General features: G+C 45.5%; 1 protein-coding gene across 2 annotated transcripts in view; it reads left to right on the top strand.

The window, feature by feature from the left end:
* Polr2A (RNA polymerase II subunit RpII215) overlaps nt 1–26,500 on the top strand; it is a 37,436-nt gene that overhangs the window by 2,167 nt on the left and 8,769 nt on the right. Inside the window, exons 2-22 of one of the 2 annotated variants that reach the window (XR_013313359.1) lie at nt 739–1,008; nt 1,966–2,136; nt 5,324–5,605; nt 6,892–7,053; nt 7,746–7,966; nt 9,607–9,739; nt 9,847–9,971; nt 11,350–11,560; nt 12,434–12,643; nt 13,266–13,604; nt 14,895–15,023; nt 15,638–15,860; nt 16,184–16,394; nt 17,615–17,759; nt 18,143–18,248; nt 18,494–18,699; nt 19,451–19,675; nt 21,992–22,339; nt 22,853–22,957; nt 23,938–24,120; nt 24,498–25,463. Coding sequence is in view for 1 of the 2 variants with exons in the window: in XM_077658564.1 (XP_077514690.1) it covers nt 739–1,008; nt 1,966–2,136; nt 5,324–5,605; nt 6,892–7,053; nt 7,746–7,966; nt 9,607–9,739; nt 9,847–9,971; nt 11,350–11,560; nt 12,434–12,643; nt 13,266–13,604; nt 14,895–15,023; nt 15,638–15,860; nt 16,184–16,394; nt 17,615–17,759; nt 18,143–18,248; nt 18,494–18,699; nt 19,451–19,675; nt 21,992–22,339; nt 22,853–22,957; nt 23,938–24,120; nt 24,498–24,701 (4,209 nt within the window). In the remaining variant the exon portion in view is untranslated. The remainder of the gene's footprint in view (nt 1–738; nt 1,009–1,965; nt 2,137–5,323; nt 5,606–6,891; nt 7,054–7,745; nt 7,967–9,606; nt 9,740–9,846; nt 9,972–11,349; nt 11,561–12,433; nt 12,644–13,265; nt 13,605–14,894; nt 15,024–15,637; nt 15,861–16,183; nt 16,395–17,614; nt 17,760–18,142; nt 18,249–18,493; nt 18,700–19,450; nt 19,676–21,991; nt 22,340–22,852; nt 22,958–23,937; nt 24,121–24,497; nt 25,464–26,500) is intronic. The other variant, XM_077658564.1, reaches the window with a different exon arrangement.

The following is a 26,500-nucleotide window of genomic DNA, read 5'->3' as shown; positions in this document are numbered from 1 at the left end:
GCCAAATTCCACGAAAGTCCCATGCAGGACTTCAGTTATTTCAGCCTTCGCAGACATCTAAAGCAATACTTCAATCCATTTCATTTCTGCGTCCACAAGAACAAAGATCACGTGTCCTTCAAAAATTAGTTCTGTTTTGGTTTATCCTGTGAGTGAATTATTGGCACATATAACAGTCTTGATGTCATAGTTCTGATTCTTGCTGCACTAACCTTTACATGAAGGAAGATTGCAGTGTACTTATCAGGCTGGAGTCCTCAGCCTCATAACCCCTTGTATTTGTCCCATTGGTTATTAGTTCATTAATAGTATGAAATAGAGCGCTATTAGCTAAATATTTCTGCTAGCTTTTCAAAAAGTTGTGTGAATAACAGTAAGTTTGTGATTAAGTTAACATAGGTTGCACATGACATCACAGGCACCATGGTTGAGAGTGGAACTTAGCTTCCACGATGCAGGTCAGAGCAGGTGGCGATGTGCTAGTTAGAAAAACTCGCAGGTTTTCACAGCACCTCTGGTGTTAAACATGGCGGCCACTTTGACATCTGTGCAAGCTGTGTGTAAAAAGAGGGGGGAAATAACCTGGCATTTAGAGTCTTGCTTGGGAGTTGGGTACATGAGGCAGCTCAGACTGAAACCTTTAACAGTTGCTTCATGCTGCTGAATCGGCGTCAATAATTGTACACGTGCTGTTATTTTGCGCTTGTGTGCTCATGTGTTTTTTTCATCTCCTTGCAGCGACGCATGTCAGTTACTGAGGGAGGCATCAGGTACCCCGAGATCTATGAGGGCGGCCGTCCCAAGCTGGGGGGCCTCATGGATCCCCGACAGGGGGTCATTGACCGCACCTCCCGCTGCCAGACATGTGCCGGCAACATGACTGAGTGCCCTGGTCACTTTGGACACATTGACCTGGCCAAGCCGGTCTTTCACTGTGGCTTTCTTACCAAGGCCATCAAGATCCTGCGATGTGTCTGCTTCTACTGTTCCAAGCTACTCGTCAGCCCTGTGCGTGCTAATTCTTTGCTGTTCTCGTTTGGGCAGTATGGTGCATGCAGCCTAGGGCTGTAATAAGGTAGAGTTGGAGGTATTGTAAAAGACATCAGTTCTTGAATATCACTAGGCCTGACCTGGCCATATCTGCTGTGATTTTTAAAAATATTTTAAAAAATAAAAAAAAACGAAGTTCAAGAGAAAAATAGGGCCAGATGTTAGTGTTATTACAATCACTGCAAAGTTTTAGTAGAAAAATGCCTTCTGTAGAATCTAAGCTTTTTAACATTTTTATTTTTGGCACATTATGAAGAGGTTAAATGGTGGCAACTTCTTTCAAAGACTGCGGTTATTATAACTCAAAATGTTTTCTGTCCAAAGGTTCATTATTGCCCAGAATTTTGTAGGCAGAATCGGATTAACTTTTTGCTCTATGGAGTTGACTATTTGCAGTTTTCTTTCCAAGCTGCACAGATATTTGTTTTCAAGTTGACTTTTGTTTTTCTTTGAGAGCCAGCATTCCATATTTTTTATAAGGGTTCACTTTAATGCCTTTGCCTTTCCTGTATGTGGTCACTTTGTTAAGTTTCTGCATGTTATTATTCATTAAAGTCATGCAATAATAGCAATGGAAAATGAAGTTATTTTTCGTAATAGAACACAGTTAAGCTGAAACTTGCAGTGGTGCCTATTGCTGGAAAAGTTGCATTTCTAACTTTTACCTTGTCTGCGTGTTCATTTACTGATTTCTTATCTTAAGTGCAATTTCTGGCTCATGTTCTGTAATTGTTTGAAAATATGAGGCATTCTATCTGGGAGGAACTAAAGGAAATAGGGCCTAGCTAATGCAGGCTGTTAAATTGACATTTTTCGTTCAGTACTTTGCATTAATTGTTGGTCTCTGTGGTGTTCAAATTTGGCGACGTTGTGGAAGTTTCTCATCATTCTACCTCCTGTTCTCACTGCCTGCAGAACAACCCCAAAATCAAGGAGATTATAGGCAAGACAAAGGGGCAGCCGCGGAAGCGTCTGGCGTTTGTCTACGACCTTTGCAAGGGCAAGAACATTTGCGAGGGAGGCGACGAGATTGACACCAAGCTGGGGCCTGACAGTCAGGTTCAGGAGGACACCAACAAAAAGCAGGTTTGTCTCGCTGTCCCCTTTCTTACATTTCCTTTTGGAGCAGCAGAGCTGATACAGTTGCCCACCGCTTTTTCAGACTTGGCAGGACCTAAAAATGGTCCTGAATAATTGGACAGCCCGAAATATCCATGACCTTCAGAAGAATCACTTTGTTGAGAACAATACTGGTTTGAAACAATTTCTAATTTTGCCATTACTCATGTTACGATTGCAAGCAATAAAAAAATTGCAGAGAATTTTTGCCTAATTTTTATAAGCATGCAAAAGCAGAATTGCATGAACATTGACCTGTCTTGCTGTTTTACTGTTCGCTTTCTAATGTTGGCTTATCATGCTGTTTTTCATGTCGTAAATGGTAGCGTTTTAATGTAGTTGTTTAAACCGAGTAGGACGAGTGAAAGCAATTGAGGCAACACCGCCTCAAAGGCAACCGTGTGAAAAGACATTACACGAGCAGCATGCGTCCATCGCCGCTGTGCGGTTGCTTGCGTGATTCCGACGCCAATGGCTCTCACATGTCAAGAGTGCGGACAACGGAGCGCTCCTGCGACGTGGTGTAGGCGGTAGTTTTGGCCAAGCAGGGGCGCAAGGAGTGTAAACGATGTTAGGGTGCATTTAAGTCAAAACCATATTTTCGATCTCTGCGCCACGCATGTCACCGATACTGAACTGTGTGACACAGCCGTGGGATGGTTCCGCAAACCATGCCACAGGCCAATTTCGCACTAGCACTTCACAACACACATTGCCCGATTCAGGAGGCGAGGGCAGTGTCGGTTTCCCGCCATTTCCTTGATGATTGTGTAGACTGAAAGTGGGAACTCAGGAGAAAAAAAAGGTTAGAAGCGAGCACCCGGCATTCCATTGCAATAGAAAAGTAGTCCATTGTGAAAGCTTTTCTTGTTACCTAAGAAGAAGTTGATCACAAGATGGGATTATAAGCTCAAGTATTTTGATGCTTCTGGCTTGTTTGATATAGTCACACATAACAGCCTGGTTTTGTTTACTGTTGTGATTGGCCAGTGGAGTAACACGACACTGTGGATAATGCCTCATTGTTACAAGGTACTGTTCCTTTGTCATGATTTGGTTATAAACACTTATTTAAAGTGTCCTTCAGCTTCCATAGGGCTTCAGCAGAACTTCTTTAGAGTGTGATACCTCTCGAAGCACTTTCCTGAGTGGAGGCCAAGCTTCCTCTCGCATATCTTGCAAAAAAAAAAAAAATACTGCCTCCCTTCTGCCAATTTTTATTGTTCTGTTACTGCAGACAGCGTGCAATCCCTGTCGAAGGAGGCACATTGTTTTCTCCCTCACTGAAGACATCTTCGGTTGCTACAAAGTCATTAGAAAACTTTCCGCACAATGCGCTTGCTGAACCGATGTCATGCCGCAATTTTTTGGTGCCAATGCAGGCCCTCAAACCCACATGATCAAAAATATGATCAAGAAGGGTTAATTGTGCACAACTCTGGAAACAGTACCAAACTGTAGAAGAGGTAGTATTAGATGAATGTCTTGGCACGGCGGTGGGAGTTTTGCTTGTGCCTTTGTTACTCTGCAAATTTTGATGGAGGCGAAATTCTAGAGGCCCGTGTACTGAGCGATGGCAGTGCACATTTAAGAACCCCAGGTGGTCGAAATTTCCGGAGTCCTTCACTACGACGTCCCTCATAGCCTCTGTCACTTTGGGACGTTAAGCCTCCATAAACCCTTTTTGTGTGGAGATATCTTTGCATTAGTGTTGTCAGGCTGCTTAGTCAAGGAATAAAATTTTGTGCAGTGAGATTTGAAGAATTCATTGAGATCCCCATTTGGGCATACAAATTTCAGCAGCCATGCTGAATCTTTTCGCATGTCATCTTGGTAAGTATAAAATCGAAGTGACACTTTTTCATATCTGTAACAAAGCATCAAGTCAATACACTGTAGCTTTCCTAAATGGCCCTGCCAAAGCATGCAGGCAGCCCTGAAAATCTCAAACCCAAAACCTGAGCAGGGGTAGTCTGCACTGCCCAGCTCAAGCCTAGAGAACCGAAGACAGCTGGTTCACTGGGCGCAGCAAACAGCTAAGGTCGTAGGAGCCCTGGACTAAGGGCCGCTCGCAGTTTGGGGGGGTGCAGAACCCTTTAGTGGATGAAATGATTTTCATCATTATCTGCCAATTTGCAGCATGAGCACCAGTGCAACAGCTAGCATGTGACAAAGTTCACCCTGTCACCTGCTTAGGTTTTTGTAATGTAAGCAACCAGAAGTTTAAACGGAAATGTGCAGTCACAATTAGAGTCATGGCACAACGGTGGACATGCTGAATTAAAGAAGCGTCTTTGTAGAGGTCTCTTGCTTATGTTTCATTCCTTTCTGATCAGTGACTAAGCCACTCGTATGATGCATCGGTCTTGTCTAACTGAAAAGGTAATTCAATAACGCTTGCATAAGCGATACTGGGTATTAAGGGGGGACGCTGGTCTTTGGGACCAAAAAATGACCCAAAAATCAATTTAAAAAAAATGACACTTTTGAGCCTATAGCTATTATTCTTCAACTCTACCAGTTTTCTCCTCCAGGAAATTTGTATTTTGACCATAATATTAAATTGAGATCACTGTGTGGGCTCAATTTGTGCAGGAGCAGGCGATTTAACACCATGAAAATTTTGGACACCTGGCTGTCTTAGTATGTCAATATCTCAACGTCTAGGACAGATAGACATGTCATATTGTTTGCTAAGGGAAGCTGAAGGCACAATGTATGCAATAATCGAAGCACAATTGTGCAATCACGCTTCAAGAGTTTATAATTTTGCAAAGTTTATCTATGCATGATATTCACACTCTGAATGCTGCTATTTTAAGTGCTGTAAAATTACTAATGAGGGTAAAATGAAAAAACTGCTGTGATTATTGCACTTTTTACTCACCATACTATGTAGCCATGGGTTAAAAATTATTTTTCATTGAGCCATTTTTTTTGTACCAAGGTACTAATAAATTACTAATTAAAACTAGTTATCTTAGAAACTAACAATTTAATTTAAAAAGCAATTTCGTATTTGAAATCAGTAAAAAAAACTGAGCAAGTTGATACAGTTTCATTAGGATTGGACTAAAAATAAGGAAAATAGGTATACGACCAGTGTTTAAAGCATGCAAGGTATCAATCTACACGGTGTTTGTATTCCATTCAGGGCCACGGAGGCTGTGGCCGGTACCAGCCAAGCATCCGGCGGAGTGGACTTGACTTGACCGCAGAGTGGAAGCATGTCAACGAAGACTCGCAAGAAAAGAAAATTGTGCTCACAGCAGAGCGTGTCTGGGAGATCTTCAAGCACGTGTCTGAGGAGGAGTGCATGATCCTGGGTATGGATCCTCGCTATGCCAAGCCCGACTGGATGATAGTCACGGTGCTGCCTGTGCCTCCACTTGCCGTTCGACCCGCTGTCGTCATGTTTGGCTCTGCTCGCAACCAGGTGCCCCTCTATGCACTTCTTTTCTGCTTTGCTGTCACTTTTAATAAAGTGCTGTTTGCAAAGTACTTTTCTGCAACAGGGCTCGTGCAGTGGAAATGGAATGTTATAGTCAGATACAACTCAAGAACGAAGCGGCTTTTCGCTGTCAGAGGACCCCTTCCAGCCATTGGTGTCGGCCGGTTCTGGTGACCCTGCAGCATGGCGATTGAGGGAGCGGCAAATGAAGGGGGATAGTCCCCCCCCATTTCTGTGGTCAAGGATAGTCCCCATCCTGCATTGTCACACAGCTCCTTGCATTGTCACGCGAGCGGGGTCATGAGAGACGCCATTGGCTGGAAAGGGCCTTTGAATGAGGAAAGCCGCTTCATTCTTGAGTTGTATCCGACTATAGCAAAGAAAGGGGGTTGGGGAGAGAAATGTTGAATTGTTTTGAAAAGAGGCCTGGTTTCCTCCCACTATGTCTCAGCGGATTAATGGAACTGTGACATTCTTTCTTCTCATTTTACAACATGACATGCTCATCAAACCGCACATCTGGTGTGAGCTGCCTGTGTTCTGACTAACCTCATTACTAGCTATGCTTATCTTGCACCTGCTACTGAGATCATTGCGCTGAATTGACAGCAGAAACTAGGGTAGCTTTGCAGGTCAACAGTTAAAGCTAGTAGTTGGAGTTGATGTAAGGTTTAATATTGTCATGGAAGACAGGGCTTCGAGAAGAGCTGGTGGATGTTGAAGGCCTCTCAAGAGGAGTGCATAATAGTTTGTAAATGTGAGCCTAGTCAAATCTTCCCATTGCTTGCCCTTGGTTTGTCAAGCCGATGAGGCTTTGTCTTAAAACTCTCAGGTAGGAAGGTGTAGGGTCCCAGTCAGTAGTATATCTTTTATTTGTTATTTATTTCATAATACTGTCAATCCCTTTTTCAGGGATTTTTACAGGAGTGGGTAGAAGACTGCAGATTTTTGGTAGAGACATTTGCATAAGCGTACAAAAAGGATGAGATATGTTAAACAAAGATAATTGACCAATGTAAACAGAATTGAATGGGGGGAATAAGGTAATGCACAATCAACTGGTTTGAGATACATATGATGACAGCAATAGAGACTAGCACGTGAAATATGTTTATTGCAACTGATGGTTCCCAGCTTTGCTCGTCAGGACCTCGCAGTCTGCATTTGTGCATGCTAAGAACTTTTGGTTTATTTATTGCTTCTTTTGTTCGTTTAAAACTGTGTTCCTATGTTATGTTTGAAAACTCGGCCTTTTTGGTAACGGCGTGCAGGATGACTTGACACACAAGCTGGCTGACATTGTCAAGGCCAACAATGAGCTGATACGCAACGAGCAAAGTGGAGCAGCTGCGCACATCATTGCTGAGAACATCAAGATGCTTCAGTTCCATGTTGCAACACTGGTCGACAATGAAATGCCCGGTTTGCCCAGGGTAGGTCTACTTATGGTGTCCAGCATGACCTTGCTGTTCCTTTGTCCTTGGTCGTTGTTTCTTTGCTGTTTTAAGGCGATAGCCTTTAATGGCTCATACTCGCGTCCGTCCGTTGCTTTTAGGTCACGTGATCTCTCTGCCATGCTCGCGCCAGCTGCTCTTCTCCTCTGTCGTGAAATGAACTCAAGCGCGGCAAATGCAATGAGTCGCAAACGGCTTTCGCCTTCCCTCAGTTAAGAGATACCTTAAGTGCCTCCAACGAATTTTTTATTTGGCAGGTACGTTGATCTTTAAGCACGAATTAAAGCATCTGAAATTGTAATATTAGGGCTGTAGAAAACCGCAGCTCTGAAGAAATCTATAAAATTCATAAATGACCATATGATTCTTTATTGACTTAAACATTGTGCCAGGTATTAAAGCTTCAGGGGTCTTTATTATTATTTCAGTGAAGATTGCTTTAGCAGATAGGAATGGTGCCACAAGAGTTGCTTACAAATGTATAAAGCCATAAATTTGGGCCCAGTAGGTGGATCTTCATGAATTAATGTTAAGGCACGGAGCTTTGATATTTGCTTTTTTTTCCTGCTGCAGATCTTGCTGTCCTTGCTGTTGTCTAGATCAGTATCTGAGTAGCTTCTTTTGCAGAGGCTTTTTTAGTGGTGATGAGTGCATGCATGTCTGTCTTCCAGGCCATGCAAAAATCTGGCCGTCCACTGAAATCCATCAAGCAGCGGCTCAAGAGCAAAGAAGGCCGCATTCGAGGCAACCTTATGGGCAAGCGAGTGGATTTCTCGGCCCGTACCGTCATCACGCCAGATCCGAACTTGCGGATCAACGAAGTCGGCGTTCCCCGCTCCATCGCTCAGAATCTTACCTTTCCTGAAATTGTCACTCCATTTAACATTGACAAGTGAGTGTGAAAACATCAAGCAAAAAAAGAAAAGGAAGTACTGTATTTACAGGAATATAATGTGATTTCTTATGTGTAACTATTCAAGATAGCTACAGAGAGCCTCACCAACAGGCTACTGAGTTGCTAGGGGAGCCAACTTTGCAACACTTTGGGAGTCTTGCAGTGCGCATGGGCAAAGGAGAGGGTGGCAACAAACGTGAAAAGAAGGTGGCGCTGGCAATTGAGAAAAAGAAGGCAATGGTAGAGAGAAGGGGGTAGTGAAAAGAAAAGGGCCAACGAAAACAGGACAGGGACGAAGCAGCAGTGGCACTGCTGCATGGGTGACCATGTGACTTAATGCATTGGAGGCTTCGCTGTGCCTGATATGTCGTGCGCACTTATGTAATGCTGCCTCTGAAATAGTATCGATATATCTGTCGCTTCCGTATTTTTGTGCACCGTCTCCATTTTTTCTGATGGCTGTAGTTGGCATGAACAGGATGCGATCGCGTTTTAGTTTTAATTTTTTTTCTTTCATCCGGTCTCAAACTGCGCCCGCACATTGTATTCATACTCGTGTTATTTATATGTAAATACGGACCAGAGCAGTGGCCAAGTGGTTGAGCATCCGCCTCGCATGCGGGAGGTGCGGGGTTCGATTCCCAGTGCCGGCGGGTACCCACCGGTGATGCAATGGGTACAAGCTTTCCCCTGCCTGGTGCTCGGCTTCTTTAGGGCAAAATGCTTGGGAAATGGGTCTTTGACCCCACCTTGAGTAGAAGAAACAGCCTTGTGCCATGTCACTCCTTGGCCACAGATGCCATTGCGCCTTAAGAAGCCATCGTCATCGTACATGTAAATACGGTAATTTCTAATGCATGGAATGTCTGGAAACTTGCTTGTTGGATTTGTATGGAGCAGTATTCTTCTCAGTTCTTTGTTTATCTGTGGCACATTGTCTTTTTCGCAACATTGTTTTATTTCTGAAACTCTCCATCCTGAATGAATCTTGCTTTAATACATTTCACATCCAACATTTGAAGAAAAAAAAAGCATCAAGTATGATTACTGTATTTGTAAAGTAATTTAAAATGGGACTGCAATGCATGCTTTGGAATGGTTCAATTGTGTTCGTTGCTTTGGTACAGTGCATTGACAATACATAACCTTGGCTGTGCCAAGTGTACTTGAGCCAGTTATAAATAGTGGTGCCAAAATATGCAAACCTTTGAATAGTCTGCAAATAGAGAACCAAAGTTATCCCAAGTTTAGGTCAAGCCATTTTTTTGTATCTTATTGGGAGGAAAGTACGTCGCCTGAAAGTCTTGTGCCTGACGAGGTCTATCTAAATTGCTGTAGAGCTCCTGCTGTACTGTGCCTGTGTAGAGTGGGCATTTCTTTCGGATGGTCAGGGAAAAGTATGTATTTGACAGTTAGTGTTCTCTTTGAGCTCTTGTAGGTGTGGGCTACTGCTCTTTATCTGCTCTTAACCTGGACCATTCCTTTCGTTTTCCTGCAGCTATTACACATTGTGCGAGACAGGTTTCTCTTTGTGATTCCTTACTGCTAAGCTGTTTTTGCACGACTGAGTCATGTAAGAAAGGTCAGACATACCAGCGAATGCCGAGCACTACATGAATCGCACTGACTCTTTGCAGAATGCATGACTTAGTGAGACGAGGCAACAACCAGTACCCTGGTGCCAAGTACATCATCCGAGACAATGGTGAAAGAATCGACCTCCGATTTCACCCCAAAGCCAGTGACCTGCATCTCCAGTGCGGCTACCGGGTCAGCATAAGCTGTGATTCTTCCATCTCTTAAAACATTCCATTGCATTGCACTCTTGTGCTTTTGTCTCATTTTCGCTTTGGCCGCGTTGCTTTTGCTTGAACCAGGTGGAGCGACACGTTCGAGACGGGGACATCATTGTGTTCAATCGTCAACCAACTCTACACAAAATGTCCATGATGGGGCACAAGATCAAGGTGCTGCCTTGGTCCACGTTTCGAATGAACCTCAGGTGGGTCTCTGGGCTGGCTCTTTTTTTGAGCTTTGGGCTTTCGATAGGTGCTCTTCATGCATGGTATGTTGTTCCTTGTTTTAACGTAGTGGGGTGCTTCGACTGGCAGCATTGAGAAATGATGTCCTCAAGTCAACTCTGACGGCAAGCAGACAATGAAATCATCGTGATGCACATGAGAGAGTGATGCTAAAATGGACGTCATTGTTAACCAGTAGTAGCATGGAAGATTGAACCTTTTACCCAAGCTAATGGTGTTGCAACAGCAGCCACAGGTCGCCATGTGATGTCACAAGCCATTGTATAATATATTTTCTTTGGGATAGTTTGTGGTACAAAGCAAGCTGTGAACCTGCAGTACTAGTGTTAGGGCGATTATGATTGTAGCCTTGGGACAGCTGCAGCTAGGTCATGGTGCTGTGGCACATATCTGGAGTATCTTGAAAATGGCATGGATTTCGAAAACCAAGAAAAACTTATTTCTTTGGTCTTGAAATTTTTGTAGCCATGAATGTGTGTTGAAATGTTTTTCTTGAAAATTGTACCCTTAATAGGCCCCTTTGCATTTCATTCAATTTTGGGGAGAAAATGATGCCAGCTCTATTTGTGCTTCCACAATTTTTATTTATTTTTTTGCCAGGAAAGTATACTCATAATTTTTGCAGTAAAACTAATTTCAGTTCAATAATAATGGGCCTGAGAGTTGCCTTGTATGCACACTTTGGACATTCTAGATCATTTATGTGGGACATTATGTTTTGTCATATCATTTCTTAAAATAACACCTTAAAAGTCTTTTTTCTTGGAAGGAAGCTCTGTGCATGTTTAGAATCGTACTTTGAAATACATAAGTGGTGCAGGTCAAGTGCAACTATCTCCATAAAAAAACAAAGTTTCAAAAGCCTTGTTGGTCCTTGAGGCTGCTAAATAAAGGTCTTGCGATAACAGATAGACTATGCTACAGGTGCTTAGGGTCTCTCTAGCCACGAAGTTCTTCCTCTGTGCTACTAACTTCAAGCTGCATTGCCAGCGAGTGCATTGAACCAGGGAGTGCTGTTTTCTGTGGTCTCTACTTCGTATTACTAGTACTTTGGCTGGACACTGTCCAACCAGGGGCTTACCTGTTGTCAAAGGTATTGCTGCAACATTGTCATCATCAGCATGTAAAGTCTAATCTTTGTCAAAACTTCTGCACGGGCTTGTTGGTACATCTCTTGATGCATAAATGAGTTGTTAACTTGTTACATAACACTTGCATAAAAGAAATTTACCTGTGACCTCAGATAAGGTCGAGAAAGCGTGTCTAATATAACAGTGAGCCATTAGTGTGCTCACAGGTGCATAACATTTTATCTTTCCTTTTTCCACCTTGGCACAGTGTGACAACACCATACAACGCTGACTTTGATGGGGACGAAATGAACCTGCACGTGCCACAGTCTCTGGAGACGCGTGCCGAGGTGGAGCAGCTGGCCATGGTTCCACGGCAGATCATCACACCCCAGTCGAACAAGCCTGTCATGGGCATTGTGCAGGACACACTAACTGCAGTCCGAAAGATGACCAAGCGGGACGTCTTCCTCGAAAAGGTTTTTTCCTTTCCTCTTCTTTTTCTCACTGAACACTGCTCTAAAAAAAAATTAACGGCAATTTCAGCAGTGTGAATGCAGAAAATCATTGCTAGCTGTCACACGATAACATCAGCATGCCTTTGTCAGGATCCTTTGCTCTCTTGTGTTTTAAGAAAGTAAGTGCCAGGTACATGGCGAGGGCCTGCACAGGGTTGCCACATGATTGTACCCCCTGGGAGTGGCACCCGCAATTGGGGTTTTGACTCCCTGCACCCTGGATAGCATGCTGCCATTGCTTTTTTATATATAGGTAGTTCCAACCTTGCTTTGACATTTTATTGGACGTTGAACATTTGTCTTGCTGAAGCTAGCTAGACAAAGTTTTAACAATGTTACATATTATTTGGCTGAAAGCTGGTCAAGTTGAAATATATTACAACACACCTCTTGTAGATTATATGCACACATACTCTTTAGGGTGCATACTTTTGCCACTCAGAAGCCTATAAAATCCTGAGAATTTCTTTGTGTGTTTTTTTTTTTTTGTCAGCTCAGTAGCCTGTTGACGTGACTATTGGAGCCAGCTGTGTGACAACGCTAACTTAATACCTTGAAATGCTACTGTGATAGGGTCTGCTGCTTAAGAGTTCACTACCACACTGTACAGGTTTGGCTGCCTTTCTCTTGTAGTCTGGCAACCTCCACCAGCATCCTGCTCGCATACCTGCTGTTTGTGACTGTGGAGCATACTAGTTCAGCAGGTTTAACATATAGCTGTCTACCTGTTTATATGACTTCTGGTGGTCATCTGCTGCCAATACCTAGCACACTTGCCTTGCTTTCCAATACCTAGCACACTTGCCTTGCTTTGTCCTTTCCTGCAATGTGCAGGACCAGACGATGACAATCCTCATGTTCCTGCCCATCTGGGATGGCAAGATGCCCATGCCGGCCATCCTCAAGCCCAAGCCCCTGTGGACAGGCAAACAGATATTCTCGTTGATCATCCCCGGCAATGTGAACCTGATCCGAACACACAGCACCCACCCGGATGAGGAAGATGATGGGCCTTACAAGTGGATCTCTCCTGGTGATACCAAGGTGAACGCTGTTTTTTTTTTTTATGAAGTCTACATCAGGGGCTAAAATTTTTTTTTGTTGTACTGATTGGTACTGCATTTGCCTCAGCCAATGATGTGCTCCTAGAGTGACACTTATTTACTGCTCAGACATGGGGTGTGTTCCATACAGTCATGAGCTTGTCTTTCAAAAATAGTTGAAGTAGGGCTAACCGTTGATGCTAGAGTTCTATGCCGCAGCTAGATTTGTTCATAGATCTTGCCTCGAATTGCATTTTATCTATGTGCTCACTTCTGAATCCCAGGCTTGAACATTTCTGTGGCGCATTTAGAATTCCATCAGCCTGTGTCTTGAAGAGGAAGTTTGCTTAGTATGCTAATGTTTATGCTGTTGCATGTCGAAAGGGTCATAGCACCCAGCAAGACAGACAATGCCTAGAGGAGCCACAAGAGCAGCATGTCTTATTCCAGGGGTTTACTCTGTTATCCCTCTTCTTTTGTTCCTTTACTCTAATGGCTCATGACTTAGAGTTGTGGAATGACGACTGGGAAGCCAGGCAGAGGAATGAGTGGGGCTTATTCAAAGGGTGGGACTGTGAAGTTCTGGAATGACAGCCCTGCCCCGTGTTGAATGTGTGTTGCAGGTGCTGATTGAGCACGGCGAACTGATCAGTGGCATAGTGTGCAAAAAGACAGTGGGAGCCTCGTCGGGTTCCCTGATGCACGTGGTGTTTGCCGAGCTGGGCCACGAGGTGGCGGGTGCCTTCTATGGCCACATTCAGACAGTGGTCAATGCATGGCTGCTGCTGGAGGGCCACACCATTGGTATCGGTGACACCATTGCCGACAAGCAGACTTTCATTGACATCAAGAACACCATTGAGAAGGCCAAACATGACGTGATAGACGTCATTGAGAAGGCCCACAACGATGAGCTGGAGCCTTCTCCTGGCAACACTCTCCGACAGACCTTCGAAAACCAGGTGAGGGGCATTGCCCTCATAAGCAAGAGGCTAGATGCCTGAAACAGTCAGCTGTTATGGAATTTCATATCGCTGACTCAAATTTGAACTTGAAGGGGACTGAGGATTTGTTTGGATAATGCGAAGTTCATATTAAACGTAGCCTCGTCAATGCGCATTATGTTGAAGGGACTGAAACATCAGATTGAATATGCTGAAGTTTGAATTAATGGCAGTCCAGTGTTGTGCAATGTGCTCTTGACATCACTCACTCTAATGGGTACAGTATTTTTTAAATTTGTATCCCTGCTTTTTTGTTGTTGTTGTGACCTTTTCATTAAATGCCTTGCTGAGATGTGTTTTTGACATCAGAAGTTATCTTGAGTGTGCGTCTCTGCAACGCTTTGTAAATGTGACAGCAGTTGTCTGTCGATAGGGGCGTTATTCTGTTACCGTGTGCTTGTTCTGTTTCTTATTTCTGGTTACATCATTTTTCTGCTGTTAATTTCGAAGGAAGTTATTATAATACAATAGAACTTCGTTGATATGTTCCAGTCCGTATGATATCCTGGTTCATATGCTGAAAATCGCTGGCAATAAAAATATCCCCTAGAGAGTTATGCTGTTTTTCCTCCAGTTAATATGTTCCCGAATAATTCGATTTCCTAGCTACTGCTTTCAAAATTTTGACAAATTCTAGTCGTGTATTTAAGTTTAGCGATCAAGCTTCTATGTGCAAATATATGGGTGGTGGGCGGAACCTGGAGGCACGCAACATGGAAAGGTGGAGTGCAGCATTCACTCGCTCTAGGGGCTTCTCTGCAATGTCCAGGTGGGAAAGGGTGAAGTATAAAAAATGGCAAAACCAGTGCGCTTACCTATGAGAGGGCCATTGCCGTGGAGACATGGCATGAAGAGGAAGAAAGAAGTGCTTCTTCACAGTGCCTACAGGCAAGGAAGTGAAGCATCTAGGAACTCCTGCGATGCACTTGCACATGAGCTGGTTGGGTCTGGGGAACACAGCATGAAGTGCAATAGTGCTGTGTTCTGCGAGCACTAAAAAAGGCGCTGTTCATACCTGGTACCAAGAAATGCTAATCGACATTGCTATGAAAAGAAATTGTCAATAACTGTCCTTGTACCTCATTCAGCAGTTCTGTGTCTCGAAATCAGGTGGTTTGGATCATACGTTTTCCCGTATAATATGATTTTTCTTTCTGAATTTTTTTTAACATCCCCGAAATTTTACTTTATACCAACAGTGGGTCTGCGGAAGAGATTTGTGTTATAGTGGCGGTCGTGTTTGTCCAGGTCAACCGCATCTTGAACGATGCTCGTGACAAGACAGGTGCCAGTGCCCAGAAATCCCTGTCAGAGTTCAACAACTTCAAGGCTATGGTGGTCTCAGGAGCCAAGGGCTCCAAAATTAACATATCTCAGGTAAACCTCATTGGTCATACAAGCTTCTTCTTCTCTTTCTTTGTTGATGTGAGAGCCCTCTTGTTGTTCAGGCCACTTCTGTTCAGCCTTTGTCATTGGCTGTTATCGTGGTAAGAGTAAGCCTAGCAGACTAATTAAAATATGAAGGTATATACATCTCTCAAGGAAGTTAACAGCTCCATTTTTTAAGCTAAGCCATCAGTTTGTTTCTAGAGGTGAATTGCTAATACTACCTTGTAACCACAATGAATCTCAAAAGCCTTGCATGCATAACAATTTCATATAGTCATGTAGAGCAGGACAAGAATGATGTTTTCACAGAATTCTAGAGTGGCAAAATTAAGCCTGGTTTGTTCTATGCTGGTTTGTCTTTCTCTTTACCACGTCACTGATAAGTTGATTTTCGTTCATATTTGTTATTTAGGAGTATTCCTCTCTATAATTGCTTGTATAAGTAGAATATATTTTCTTTATTGCCAAAGGTACCATTCGGGATAACAGTTAGCAGACTGTACGATTGGCCACGGACCTTGGTAGCATACACAGCCGCTCTAGTGCCATTGTATGTCTCTCACTATTCACTGTCCTTCATCACGGGATGTTTGGCACTGCAGGTTATTGCTTGCGTGGGTCAGCAGAACGTGGAAGGCAAGCGGATCCCATTCGGTTTCCGCAAGCGTACGCTGCCCCACTTTATAAAGGATGACTACGGTCCCGAGAGTCGTGGCTTCGTTGAGAACTCCTACCTGGCCGGCCTGACCCCTTCAGAGTTTTTCTTCCACGCCATGGGAGGAAGAGAGGGTCTCATTGATACAGCCGTCAAGACAGCTGAAACAGGTTAGTTTTCACTGTGGGGTGTGAGCTATGACTGGTGTATGCAAGGATGGTAGTTTCTGGAAATTTTATTTGGCTGAGGTTTCTGGCCTCTGTATATGAGCGTGTGTTTAGGTATAAGTCAGTGCTTTCGTGGTCCGGTGTCAGCTTATTAAGTCTTGTAAAGAATGGTGTGCTCACGCTGCTTACTTGAATTGACTGTGAATGGTCGGGGGCTCATTTCGAGCTTGGCAACCATAAGTTCTGCGCCTTTCTTTGCCAGGCCCAGCTCAGTCAGTAATCGGGGTTGAGGTACAACTTCATTTCCATGCATATCTTGTTTGCAGGTTACATCCAGCGTCGTCTGATCAAAGCTATGGAGAGTGTGATGATCGCTTATGACGGCACGGTGCGTAACAGCAACGGCCAGGTGATCCAGCTGCGTTACGGAGAGGATGGCCTTGATGGAGGCAGTGTGGAGTTCCAGAGCATGCCCACTCTCAAGCCGTCCAACAAGTCCTTCGAGAAGAAGTTCCGTTTTGACACTTGTAACGAGCGGTGAGTTCTCTGCTTTGCTCATAGATGCTTCTACCGTATTTACTCGAATCTAGGCCGGCCACGATTCTAAGCCGAGACCCGAAAATTGAAGGCCACAGAAAAAAAAAACTTACCTCGATTGTAGGCCAGCCGAAAAAACAATACTGTTTATACCTCATTATCACAATTATTTTTATGACGCGACACGACTGTTCTTACGTCGCCGCGCACGTGAAAGTGCGTGGCGCGAAACGACTGCACCATGTGTCTGCGCATAGGCGACTTGGTGTAGAGAGAGGAACTCCAACGGCGAACATTCTTCTCATCCACGCCGAAGTCCCGCCCGGCTTGAAGATTTGACGACTGCTCTGCAGCGACTATAACTTTCCGCTTGAAGGCGGCACTATAATGGCACCGCCTGTTTGGTGCCATGGTGTTGGTGATAAAAACTACGCACGAAAACTTCACTGCTGCGAATGTGCTCACGCCACCGCACGAGAACAGAGCAAGGCCAAAATGGCAGCCAGTGCTCATGTGTGCTTTGATCAGTATCGGCTACGGATAGCTACGGATAGCAACGGCTACAGTGCTGTCTTTCGTTGGCGTTTTGTGGGGGCGCCACCTGCGTGCTACATTTATTCGTATTTTACGAATACGAAACCTCGAAACGAAATCCTCGAATCTAAGCCGACATAAGAGTTCTACATCTCGTTTTTTTGAAAAAACTATCGGCCTAGATTCGAATAAATACGGTAATCTGGCCTAGTTGTCTGTTACCCTCGGAGACATAGCTAGCTGCCTTGTAAAAACTTGGGTGTTGACTCCCCTATAAGGCAGTGTCATGGCACATCTGTGTTTACGTTATGCATATATGATTTACAGTATAGCTAGGCTGTGGCATAAATGCCATAGTGTCGGTTTTACTGAAACAAAAAAAAAGTTGAAAAGTTATTCTGATGTCATTGCCCACGTCCATGTAACGGTGCTTTAGTGCATCTTCAGAGACATGAAGCTTTCATTTGTTTACTGCAGTCAGCACAAATGTGCTTTTGATTTATCCTTTGGTACATTCTTGTTTCAAGCCTTCTGAATTGGGCCACGTGCTGCATTTTCAAACAGTTTATATTGTTTGTTACGAACTCAAGCGTTGCTTCGTTACATTTGCATAATCTGTCGCATGTCTGTAGCCTGTTGGTAGCTGTGACGTCAAGCTGAAGGGGCATTCTACTGCTGTGTTGCAGGTATCTCCGCAAAGTGTTCACTGAGGACGTGGTGCGTGAGCTGATGGGCAGTGCCACAGCCGTGTCTGAGCTGGAAAAAGAGTGGGAGCGGCTTAGAAAAGACCGAGAGATACTGCGAACCATCTTCCCAACTGGTGACAGCAAGGTGAGCACCTCTTTCATAACTGAAAGGTTGATGGGGCCAAAAAAAAAAAAAACAAGCTCGGGGGGTTGTGTGGTATGAATTTATGGTTTTACTATTGCTAGAAGCACAACGCTTGAGCATGGGGATGAGTCCTGTTATTTTTTTTAGTTGCAAAATGTGTTCGTTCTTATAGATCTTCAATGGGAGTCAGAATATGGAACTGGAGCTTGTGCAGCTGTGAAAGTGAGGGAGTAATGTATAGAAATGTGTGTAAAGAACCACCGACTTGTATCTTAGAATTGGCCACAAATTATGGAACGTGGTAATTTCTGAGGCAGTCACATCAGTTCCTTGCTGCCGTTCTTCTCCGTTCTCTCACATGCATTTTGATGTTGCCATTGCAGGTAGTGTTGCCATGCAACCTTCAAAGAATGCTCTGGAATGCCCAGAAGATTTTCAGGGTGAACCTGCGTGCGCCTACAGACTTGTCTCCTCTCAGGGTGGTGCAAGGTGGGGCCCACCTTCACATTTCACATTTTTTCTTCTTCGTTTTATATCCTATCTTTTTTTTTTCACTTTTTAAACTTTCTTTTGTACTACACTTTTTTTTTTCAATTAAAAAAATCTGTTGCTTAGCTACAAACAACCATGTGTTAGCATTGCTTGGCATGGGCTTGTGTGACTGTTGGCACTTTTGCCTAAAATGCAGCCATGCTTGAAAGTGGGCTCACTATCTCTGCACCGATGCATTGCAGGTGTGGAGGAGCTTGTCAAAAAGCTAGTCATTGTGCCAGGTGAGGACCACCTGAGCATCCAGGCGAATGAAAACGCCACATTCCTGTTCCGTGCTTTGCTACGGGCCACCCTGTGCTCCAAGCGGGTGGCTGAAGAGTTCCGCCTCTCGACCGAGTCGTTCGAGTGGCTGCTGGGCGAGATAGAGACACGCTTCCACCAGTCACAGGTGCGTTGATGTCGCTGCCTTGCCTTTTCCTTGTGCTTATGCCACAGTTTCAAGCTATGGCAAGCACAGTCCAAACATACTGAAAGGCCGCCGCGGTGGCTCAGTGGTTATGGTGCTCGGCTGCTGACCCGAAAGGCACGGGTTCGATCCCAGCTGTGACGGCCGAATTTCGATAGAGGCGAAATTCTAGAGGCGCGTGTACTGTGCGGTGTCAGTGCACGTTAACGAATCCCAGGTGGTCAAAATTTCCGGAGCCCTTCACTACGGCGTCCCTCATAGCCTAGGTTGCTTTGGGACGTGAAACCCCCCCCCTGCGTTACTCGTGTGAAATGATAGCATTTCGAAGCTTTAATGATTACCAATGTTATGCTGCCTAAAATATGTGTGTAAACATTTTAGTCTGTGTTTTGGTCAAGCAGAGTGCACTGTTAATGCAAAAATTTGCGTTGTGCATGCAGAAAATTCACATGATTACTGCTGACTGAAGAATTTTGTTGTTTGCTGAGAGCTCTTGGTGCTCTTTTTTACAAAAAGTGTAACATTGCAGTGATATTAACGCTAATCATTTATGCTACTCAGTTATTTTCAGTTTATTTACGTAGATAGTAAAAGGGACCCTTGTACACCTATTTTCACACAGTGAAATTCAGTACTCATATTAGGTGCTGTGACAAGTGTACAAAACCTAGAAATGAAAAGGTGTGCTGAAAGCATTAAGCTTCGAGCTGTCCATGTCCTCCATTGTTTGCAGGGCCAGCCTGGCGAGATGGTGGGTGCCCTGGCTGCACAGTCTCTGGGTGAGCCGGCCACCCAGATGACCCTGAACACTTTCCACTACGCCGGTGTGTCAGCCAAGAACGTCACGCTGGGTGTGCCTCGTCTAAAAGAGATCATCAACATCTCCAAGAAGCCCAAGACACCCTCGCTCACCGTGTTCCTCACAGGTGCTGCTGCACGAGATGCCGAGAAGGCCAAGGTGTGTTCTCCACCTCTCTGCCTGCTGCTTGTTTGAAATGCTCGGAGCTGCATAAAACTGGGAATTGTTTGGGCATTGTTTTTTTGGTCGCATATTGGCTCATGGGTAGCATAACTTTAGATACTTCACGTCATCTGGCTGGATAGTGTCGATGCACCACGGTGGGTGCAAGTGCTGTCTTGGAGTATAGCCGGTTTCCTTTCTGGTGCCCCACCCTTCAAGTACTGTCTAGAGAGCTTAGGCTGTCTGAAAGATTCTTTTTATTTCTGAAATGCCACAGGAACAGAGCAGGCACCCCTCTGCGCAGCTCTGCCCTTATTTCAGTCGCGCGCAAAGCAGGCTGGTAGCCTTCAAAAACCACTCTGTATTACTTTGAACCTTTTGAAGTAGTGCTGCAGGAATAGCAGTACAGTCAAACCTCGATATATCGAACAGTGCGGTGATCGCAAAATAATTCGATATAGCCAGAATTCAATATATAAAATCATGTAGAAAACGCGTCAAAAACTAGCATAAATCAATCAATGAACAAATCATGGCGCAATAGATACTCACTTGAAGCTTAAAACAAAGTATTTATTTCGTGGGCTGAAAGTACTGTAGCAGCGTAGCCTGCTTCATATTGGCAACTGCGTGCTTGACCACGGCGTCCTCAACATAGTTCAAACGGTCCACACGAGATAGTCCTGTGCCTTCTATTGCGCCGCAGTAGCGGCGTACAAGGGTCAAGGCAGCTACAGCCTCAGTTGCAGTCAGGAGCGGGGCAACATCAGCGTTTGCGGGATCAACCTCGCTCGGGGCAGTTGCGCATGCACCTCAGGGTTTGGAACTTGCCTATGACAAGTGGCCGCAGCTTCGTGCTTCCGTCCATATTGGCAGCCAACAGAACTGTGATACGAGCCTTGCCTTGCTTGCTGCCGTGGCACTTGTCTCCGCGGGTGTCGAGCGTTTGTCGTGGAAGCATTTGCCAGAACAGGCCCGTTTCGTCAGCTTTAAATATCTGATTGGGCTCATACTTGGCGAGAACCTGAGGCCACTCTTGTTCAAGCCACTTCTTGATCTCGGCTTCATTGACGTCCTCACTTTCCCCCGAGACTGTCTTACCAACAATGTTAAAGCGGGCCTTAAAACGTTGCAGCCAACCGCTGCTGGCATTGAAGTTCTCGGCGCCGAGAATGAACGCAAAGTTCTTGGCCTTCTGTTGTAGCATTGGCCCCGGTAAAGGAATATTCCGGGCCCTTGCGTCGATAAACCACTTGTAAAGCGCCTTCTCGACGTCTTCAAAGGCAGCTTTGCGCACCCGCCGCGCGCCTGAGTGCTGGTTTTTGTCTGCCTTGGCCTTTATGTCACTCGTGTTTTTAAGCAAAGTACTCAAAGTGCTCCTTGGTATGTTGAAAGCTTCGGTGACGCTTGACTTTTTTTCGCCATTTTCAACGCGCTGTATTGCTTCCAATTTCGCAGCAGATGTCAGGGACGTCCGCTTCTTCACGTTTGCAGCCATCACACCAACTACACCACGACAGGCCACACACGATAGCCACACACGATAACAACAACTGGTGTAGCACGAGCGGCGGCACCGAGACGCATGTGTCGGACGTTGTCAAACTAGCCAAGCCACGCGAAGCCGCCGCGTGCGTATGCCGCTACGTTCAAATGGCGCCCTCGGCGCGATCGATGTGTGCAGCTATCGTATGCAGCAGTCGGGAACACCCATCGCGCCGCCGCTATCTTCGGGGGTGTTGCGGGAAAGCTCGCCTCCTGTCAACACAGAGCGCTTGGTCTGGGGCGGCGAAGTTCGATATATCCAATTTTACATCCGGCCCCGTTCGAAATAAAAAATTAAAAATGCATGCGATTTTCCACGTGATATAGAAAGTGTTTGATATACGCAATAATTCGATATATCCGTGTTCGATATATCGAGGTTTGACTGTAGTGCCTCCACATTGTATTTGTTCGCCAATAGGGCCCTGCCTGTACTTAGTGGCAGTTTATTGTTAGACTTTCAATTTTATTTGATTTTTTTGCCTTGTTCATGAAACTTTGTCTCTGCTGTGTGGCTGAAAAGCTTCTGGTGGTGTTAAATGGAAACGTCCAGCCTCAGAGTACCCTGTTAACAGCGTGAGTCATGGCAAAGATTTAAGCTTCTGATTGTCTTGCATTTCATGCTGTGCCAATGTGATCGGACCTTGTCTCGGCTTTTGCGGAAGTTGGAGATTTTTAGCGTGCGTAAGCCTGTGTTCTTGCTTTCTTTTTATGAAAAGCCAGTAGGTGCCTTTAGCATAAAATTCTTGCCCTCCCGCGTATGTGCAGGATGTGCTGTGCCGGTTGGAGCACACAACACTTCGCAAGGTGACCGCCAACACAGCCATCTACTATGACCCTGACCCACAAAACACAGTCATTGCGGAGGACCAGGAGTTTGTCAACGTCTACTATGAGATGCCTGACTTTGACCCCACTCGCATATCGCCCTGGCTGCTTCGTGTGGAGCTGGACCGGAAGCGTATGACAGACAAAAAACTCACCATGGAGCAGATTGCCGAAAAGATAAATGCAGGGTTTGGTGATGATCTCAACTGCATCTTCAACGATGACAATGCAGAGAAGCTGGTCCTCCGGATACGAATCATGAACAGTGACGAGGGCAAGTTCCAAGATGTGAGTTGCCATTCTTTTTGTGCTTCGTTGTCATTACTTCTGTGTGTTGGAATAAAACCCTTATTTGCCCTTTATGATTTTAATAGCAGCAGGATCACTAACTGGGGAACTTGGGGCACTAGTTGGAGATTTCATATTGTGTAGGATTGACAATGATTGGCAGGTCAAGAGAGGTCCTTCTTGTTGTTAAGTACACAATTTGTCATGACTGACTGTCTTTAGAGCCAAATTGAATGCATTCAGCAGAAAGAAGTTGGTTTTTGAGTGTGTGGTATTCAACCATATGGGGGCATCTCAAGCTGGTGGGCTTCGCCTGTCATTGATGCTAACTTATAGTGAAGTGGTGGTCTTTATTGGTCACTTCAAGAACTCAACCATTTGAAACTAGTTGTGAAGCTTACATGAATGGTCAGACCTGTCTAGATGCCAAGGGCACCATGAGGCCATTGTAGCAGACAGAATTGCAGCTGCTGCTGTGCTGATCTCGCCGCTGCTTATATTTACACTTGCCAGGAGGAAGAGCAGGTGGACAAGATGGAGGATGACGTCTTCCTTCGCTGCATTGAGGCCAACATGCTGAGTGATATGACTCTGCAAGGCATTGAGGCCATCACAAAGGTTAGTCTCCAAACTTTGCAAATTCACATTTCTTCATTGCAAGCAGAGGTGCTGCTTTCTGCATTTCTTATTCAGAATTTGCAGCTGCAGTATGATGTCTAGTGCCCTTGCTACTTGTCACTGTGTACTGGATTCAGAGTCATTATTATTTCATTCTTGGATGCTCTGCAAACAGCTGCGTATGCTTGAGAGCCACTGTGCTAAGTGAGATGAGGTCACTCATTTGCTCCTTTTATTGTCAGGCATTTAATTCTACGGTCATCGTGCTACAGATGTAGAGGCTCTCTTAGTTTATCATGCAGCCTGGAGAGCAAACAACTAACTGTACTACATTAGAATGTTGGTGACACGATGATTCCAGTACGATACAAATCGTTAAGATTTTGTAGCCAAAGTGCATTGTATGTATTGCGCTCAATTTTGGGTATTCCGGACACTTGCCCACGCGTCGCTGCGGATGATACGAACACGGGAGCCATGACCGCCATGCAAATGCTAAGCACCACCAAGTGCATCACAAATACCGCAATTGCAAGTTATGCAGTACCCAATGAAAGTGCCAAGCTCTGATATGCGAGCTGCACATTGCCAGAGCCGTGATTGCCTGTCATGCAGTAAGTAGCATTCGTGGTGGTGTGTGGCCCACACATTGCTGACATCCCAATTGCCAGTCATGCAGTGTGCATCGGGCAGTGGCACGTAACCATAAATCCGTTAGCTGCAAACAGATGTGCCTGAATGCATTTCTCGTGTGTTGAATTTTTTCGTCTTTTTGTTTATTATTATGCATATATTCTTCGAAGGCCTGCGAGATTGTTGCTGACTTTTTTTTTTGCGGACAGAGCTTGATGCCAGTTTTACTAGCTAACCTCATGGCTGTGCAGGCAGCTTCCCTGGCTGTTTTTATTTCATTCTTTTAAGAACTGAAGTCTACATTTTCTAAGCTGCCATTTGCTTAATGTCCTTTCCTTTGGTTACAGGTGTACATGCACCTGCCTACCACAGACAACAAGAAGCGCATTGTGCTCACTGAGACTGGAGAGTTCAAGGCCATTGCCGAGTGGCTGCTGGAAACTGACGGTACCAGCCTGATGCGCGTGCTGAGTGAGCGGGACGTAGACCCTGTCCGGACTTATTCCAACGACATTTGTGAGATCTTCGCAGTAAGTGGGCCCGGCTCTGTATGTGTGCCTTTCTTGCAGCAGTCACTATGTTGCTACGCTTCTAAGAGAGGGTCAGCATAGATGACGGGGAGCAGAGAGCCAATTGAGTAAATGAGATTAGGAAGTCTGCAGGATTGATTGTTTGCATTAATAGGAGGTCATTGTGAAGGACCTCTATCCTGCAGCAGATGCAGCTTGGCTAATGGGGATAATTGTGATGAAGATACTGAATACATTATTGAATGGCAGACCTTCATAGTTGTTACTGTTGTCATGATATTGCCATTGCTAGTGCAACCGAGCTGACAGAGTATGATTTTCAAGGGAAGAAGTTCCCGTTCTTGGTGTTCTCCTAAGCGGTGACTGATTCTGTGCAGGTGCTGGGTATAGAAGCTGTCCGTAAGGCCGTAGAGAAAGAAATGAACCACGTCATCTCGTTTGACGGCTCATACGTGAACTACCGGCACTTGGCCTTGCTGTGCGACGTGATGACAGCCAAGGGACATCTGATGGCTATCACTCGTCACGGCATCAACCGACAAGACACAGGGGCCCTTATGCGCTGCTCCTTTGAAGAGACCGTAAGTTTGAAGAGAATAAAGGCAGCTCTAGGAGTTTTTCGAAGTCATGATATCCTAGTTAAACTTATGGTTTTTCTCTCATTCCTGATTACTTCCTACAAGTTTGGCAGCCATGCTACATTTCCTTCCAGCGCAAATGGATTGTAACGTTTGCCTTTTCTGTGGCCTCAGTTCAGATGGTTTCTATGGGTAGCGCTGTATTTTCAATGCCACAAACATTTCCCGCTTGTTAATACCCGCTTGCTGCTTCTCTAACAAAATGTTCAGACGGGTATGAGGTCATACCAGGCAGTTTATGAAAGGACTCATTGTTTACAGTTGCTACTCAAGCATTTAACGCCCGTATGAGTGTTTTTCAAGTAATGTTTGTGACATGAGGCATCATTCGGGGCTGCAGTCTGAGTTTCTGTTTCGTTTTTGATTTTGGCTGTTTTAAAATCGTTCCGCTCAGTACATATACAGTAAAATCTCGTTAATTTGAACTCAAATGCGACCGGAAAATTGTTCGAATCAAGCGAAGTTCGAATTATCAAATTTGCGCTAAAATGAGCGGTTATAGTTCTCCGCTGCACGGGCAGTACCCGAAGCAGTCAAATCTAGACTCGTTACCGCAAGCTAGGCGCTACTACACGTTTGTGGCAGGCATATTCTCATTCTGATATTCTGATTGATCCGGTCCTAATGGCATACGAAATAAATTGATTGGCCAGCTATGTGCCAGAAACAAGTACTGGAATGCATTCGCGTGAGCATTGAGCTTTAGTGCTGGAATATATTGCCACGCTGCTGACTTTCTGCCGGCGCCACCTGGAGGTCGAACTGTGTTCCCGAGCGCGTGGCCGAACGTCTTCTTTGTCCAGAACGAGCGCGGCGGTGTTGGCAAACCTCGCCCGAGTGAACAGCTTTGTTCTCTGTATTTTCGCCGGTGACATTTTTGGTGGAGCTGCTGGGTATCATCCCATGTACGCTGACCGGGACGATAGCCCTGACGCTTCTCCCCGACGAGCAGACGCCACACCTGTCCACAAAGCGAGCCGTCGCCTGCGAGGCCTGCAACCCAAATTTGAGCCACTCACGATTCCTGCTCGGGCCATGACTTCCGCCACTGGCAGCCAGACAGGTCAGTCCTTCGGCAGTGCCCCGCCGTTCGTCTTTCTTGCACCTCGGTCGCCACCATCCTTCCACGGCGACCGGTTCGAGGATGTAGAAGATTGGTTGGCCGGTTTTGACCGTGTGGCCGCGTTCAACCAATGGGACGACGAGCGAAAGCTGCTGAACGTGTACTTCGCACTGCAAGACTCGGCGAAAACGTGGTTCGAGAACCACGAGGCGTCCTTCTCTAACTGGGCAGCTTTTTGCCGCGAGGTGCTCGCCACGTTCAGTTCGAGCGAGCGAAAGGAGAATGCCGAACTTGCCCTTCGCTCCAGGTCACAGCAGTCCAACGAGAGCGTGGCCATGTTTATTGAGGACATGACCCGCCTCTTCAATCGGGCCGACCCAGCCATGCCCGAAGCTACAAAGGTGAGGCACCTTATGCGTGGGGTAAAGGAGCAGCTGTTCGCTGGCCTCATGCGCGACCCTCCGAGAACTGTCGCCGCCTTTGCCAAGGAAGCGACGACCATAGAACGTTCCTTGCAGGAACGGAGTGCCCAATACGGCCGTCAGGCAAATGTAGCGGCCGCTCAGTACTGCACGTCCTTGCCAGGCCCCGGGGATGAGGCGCTGCGAGCGCTTGTGCGGAGCATTGTCCGCGAAGAACTGCGACACCTCCACTTGAGTGCTCCGTCAGAAAGCGTACC

Source organism: Amblyomma americanum, chromosome 3, assembly GCF_052857255.1.
Source record: "Amblyomma americanum isolate KBUSLIRL-KWMA chromosome 3, ASM5285725v1, whole genome shotgun sequence".
NCBI classification, from domain to species: domain Eukaryota; kingdom Metazoa; phylum Arthropoda; class Arachnida; order Ixodida; family Ixodidae; genus Amblyomma; species Amblyomma americanum.
This window is presented reverse-complemented; position numbering and strand designations above follow the sequence as displayed.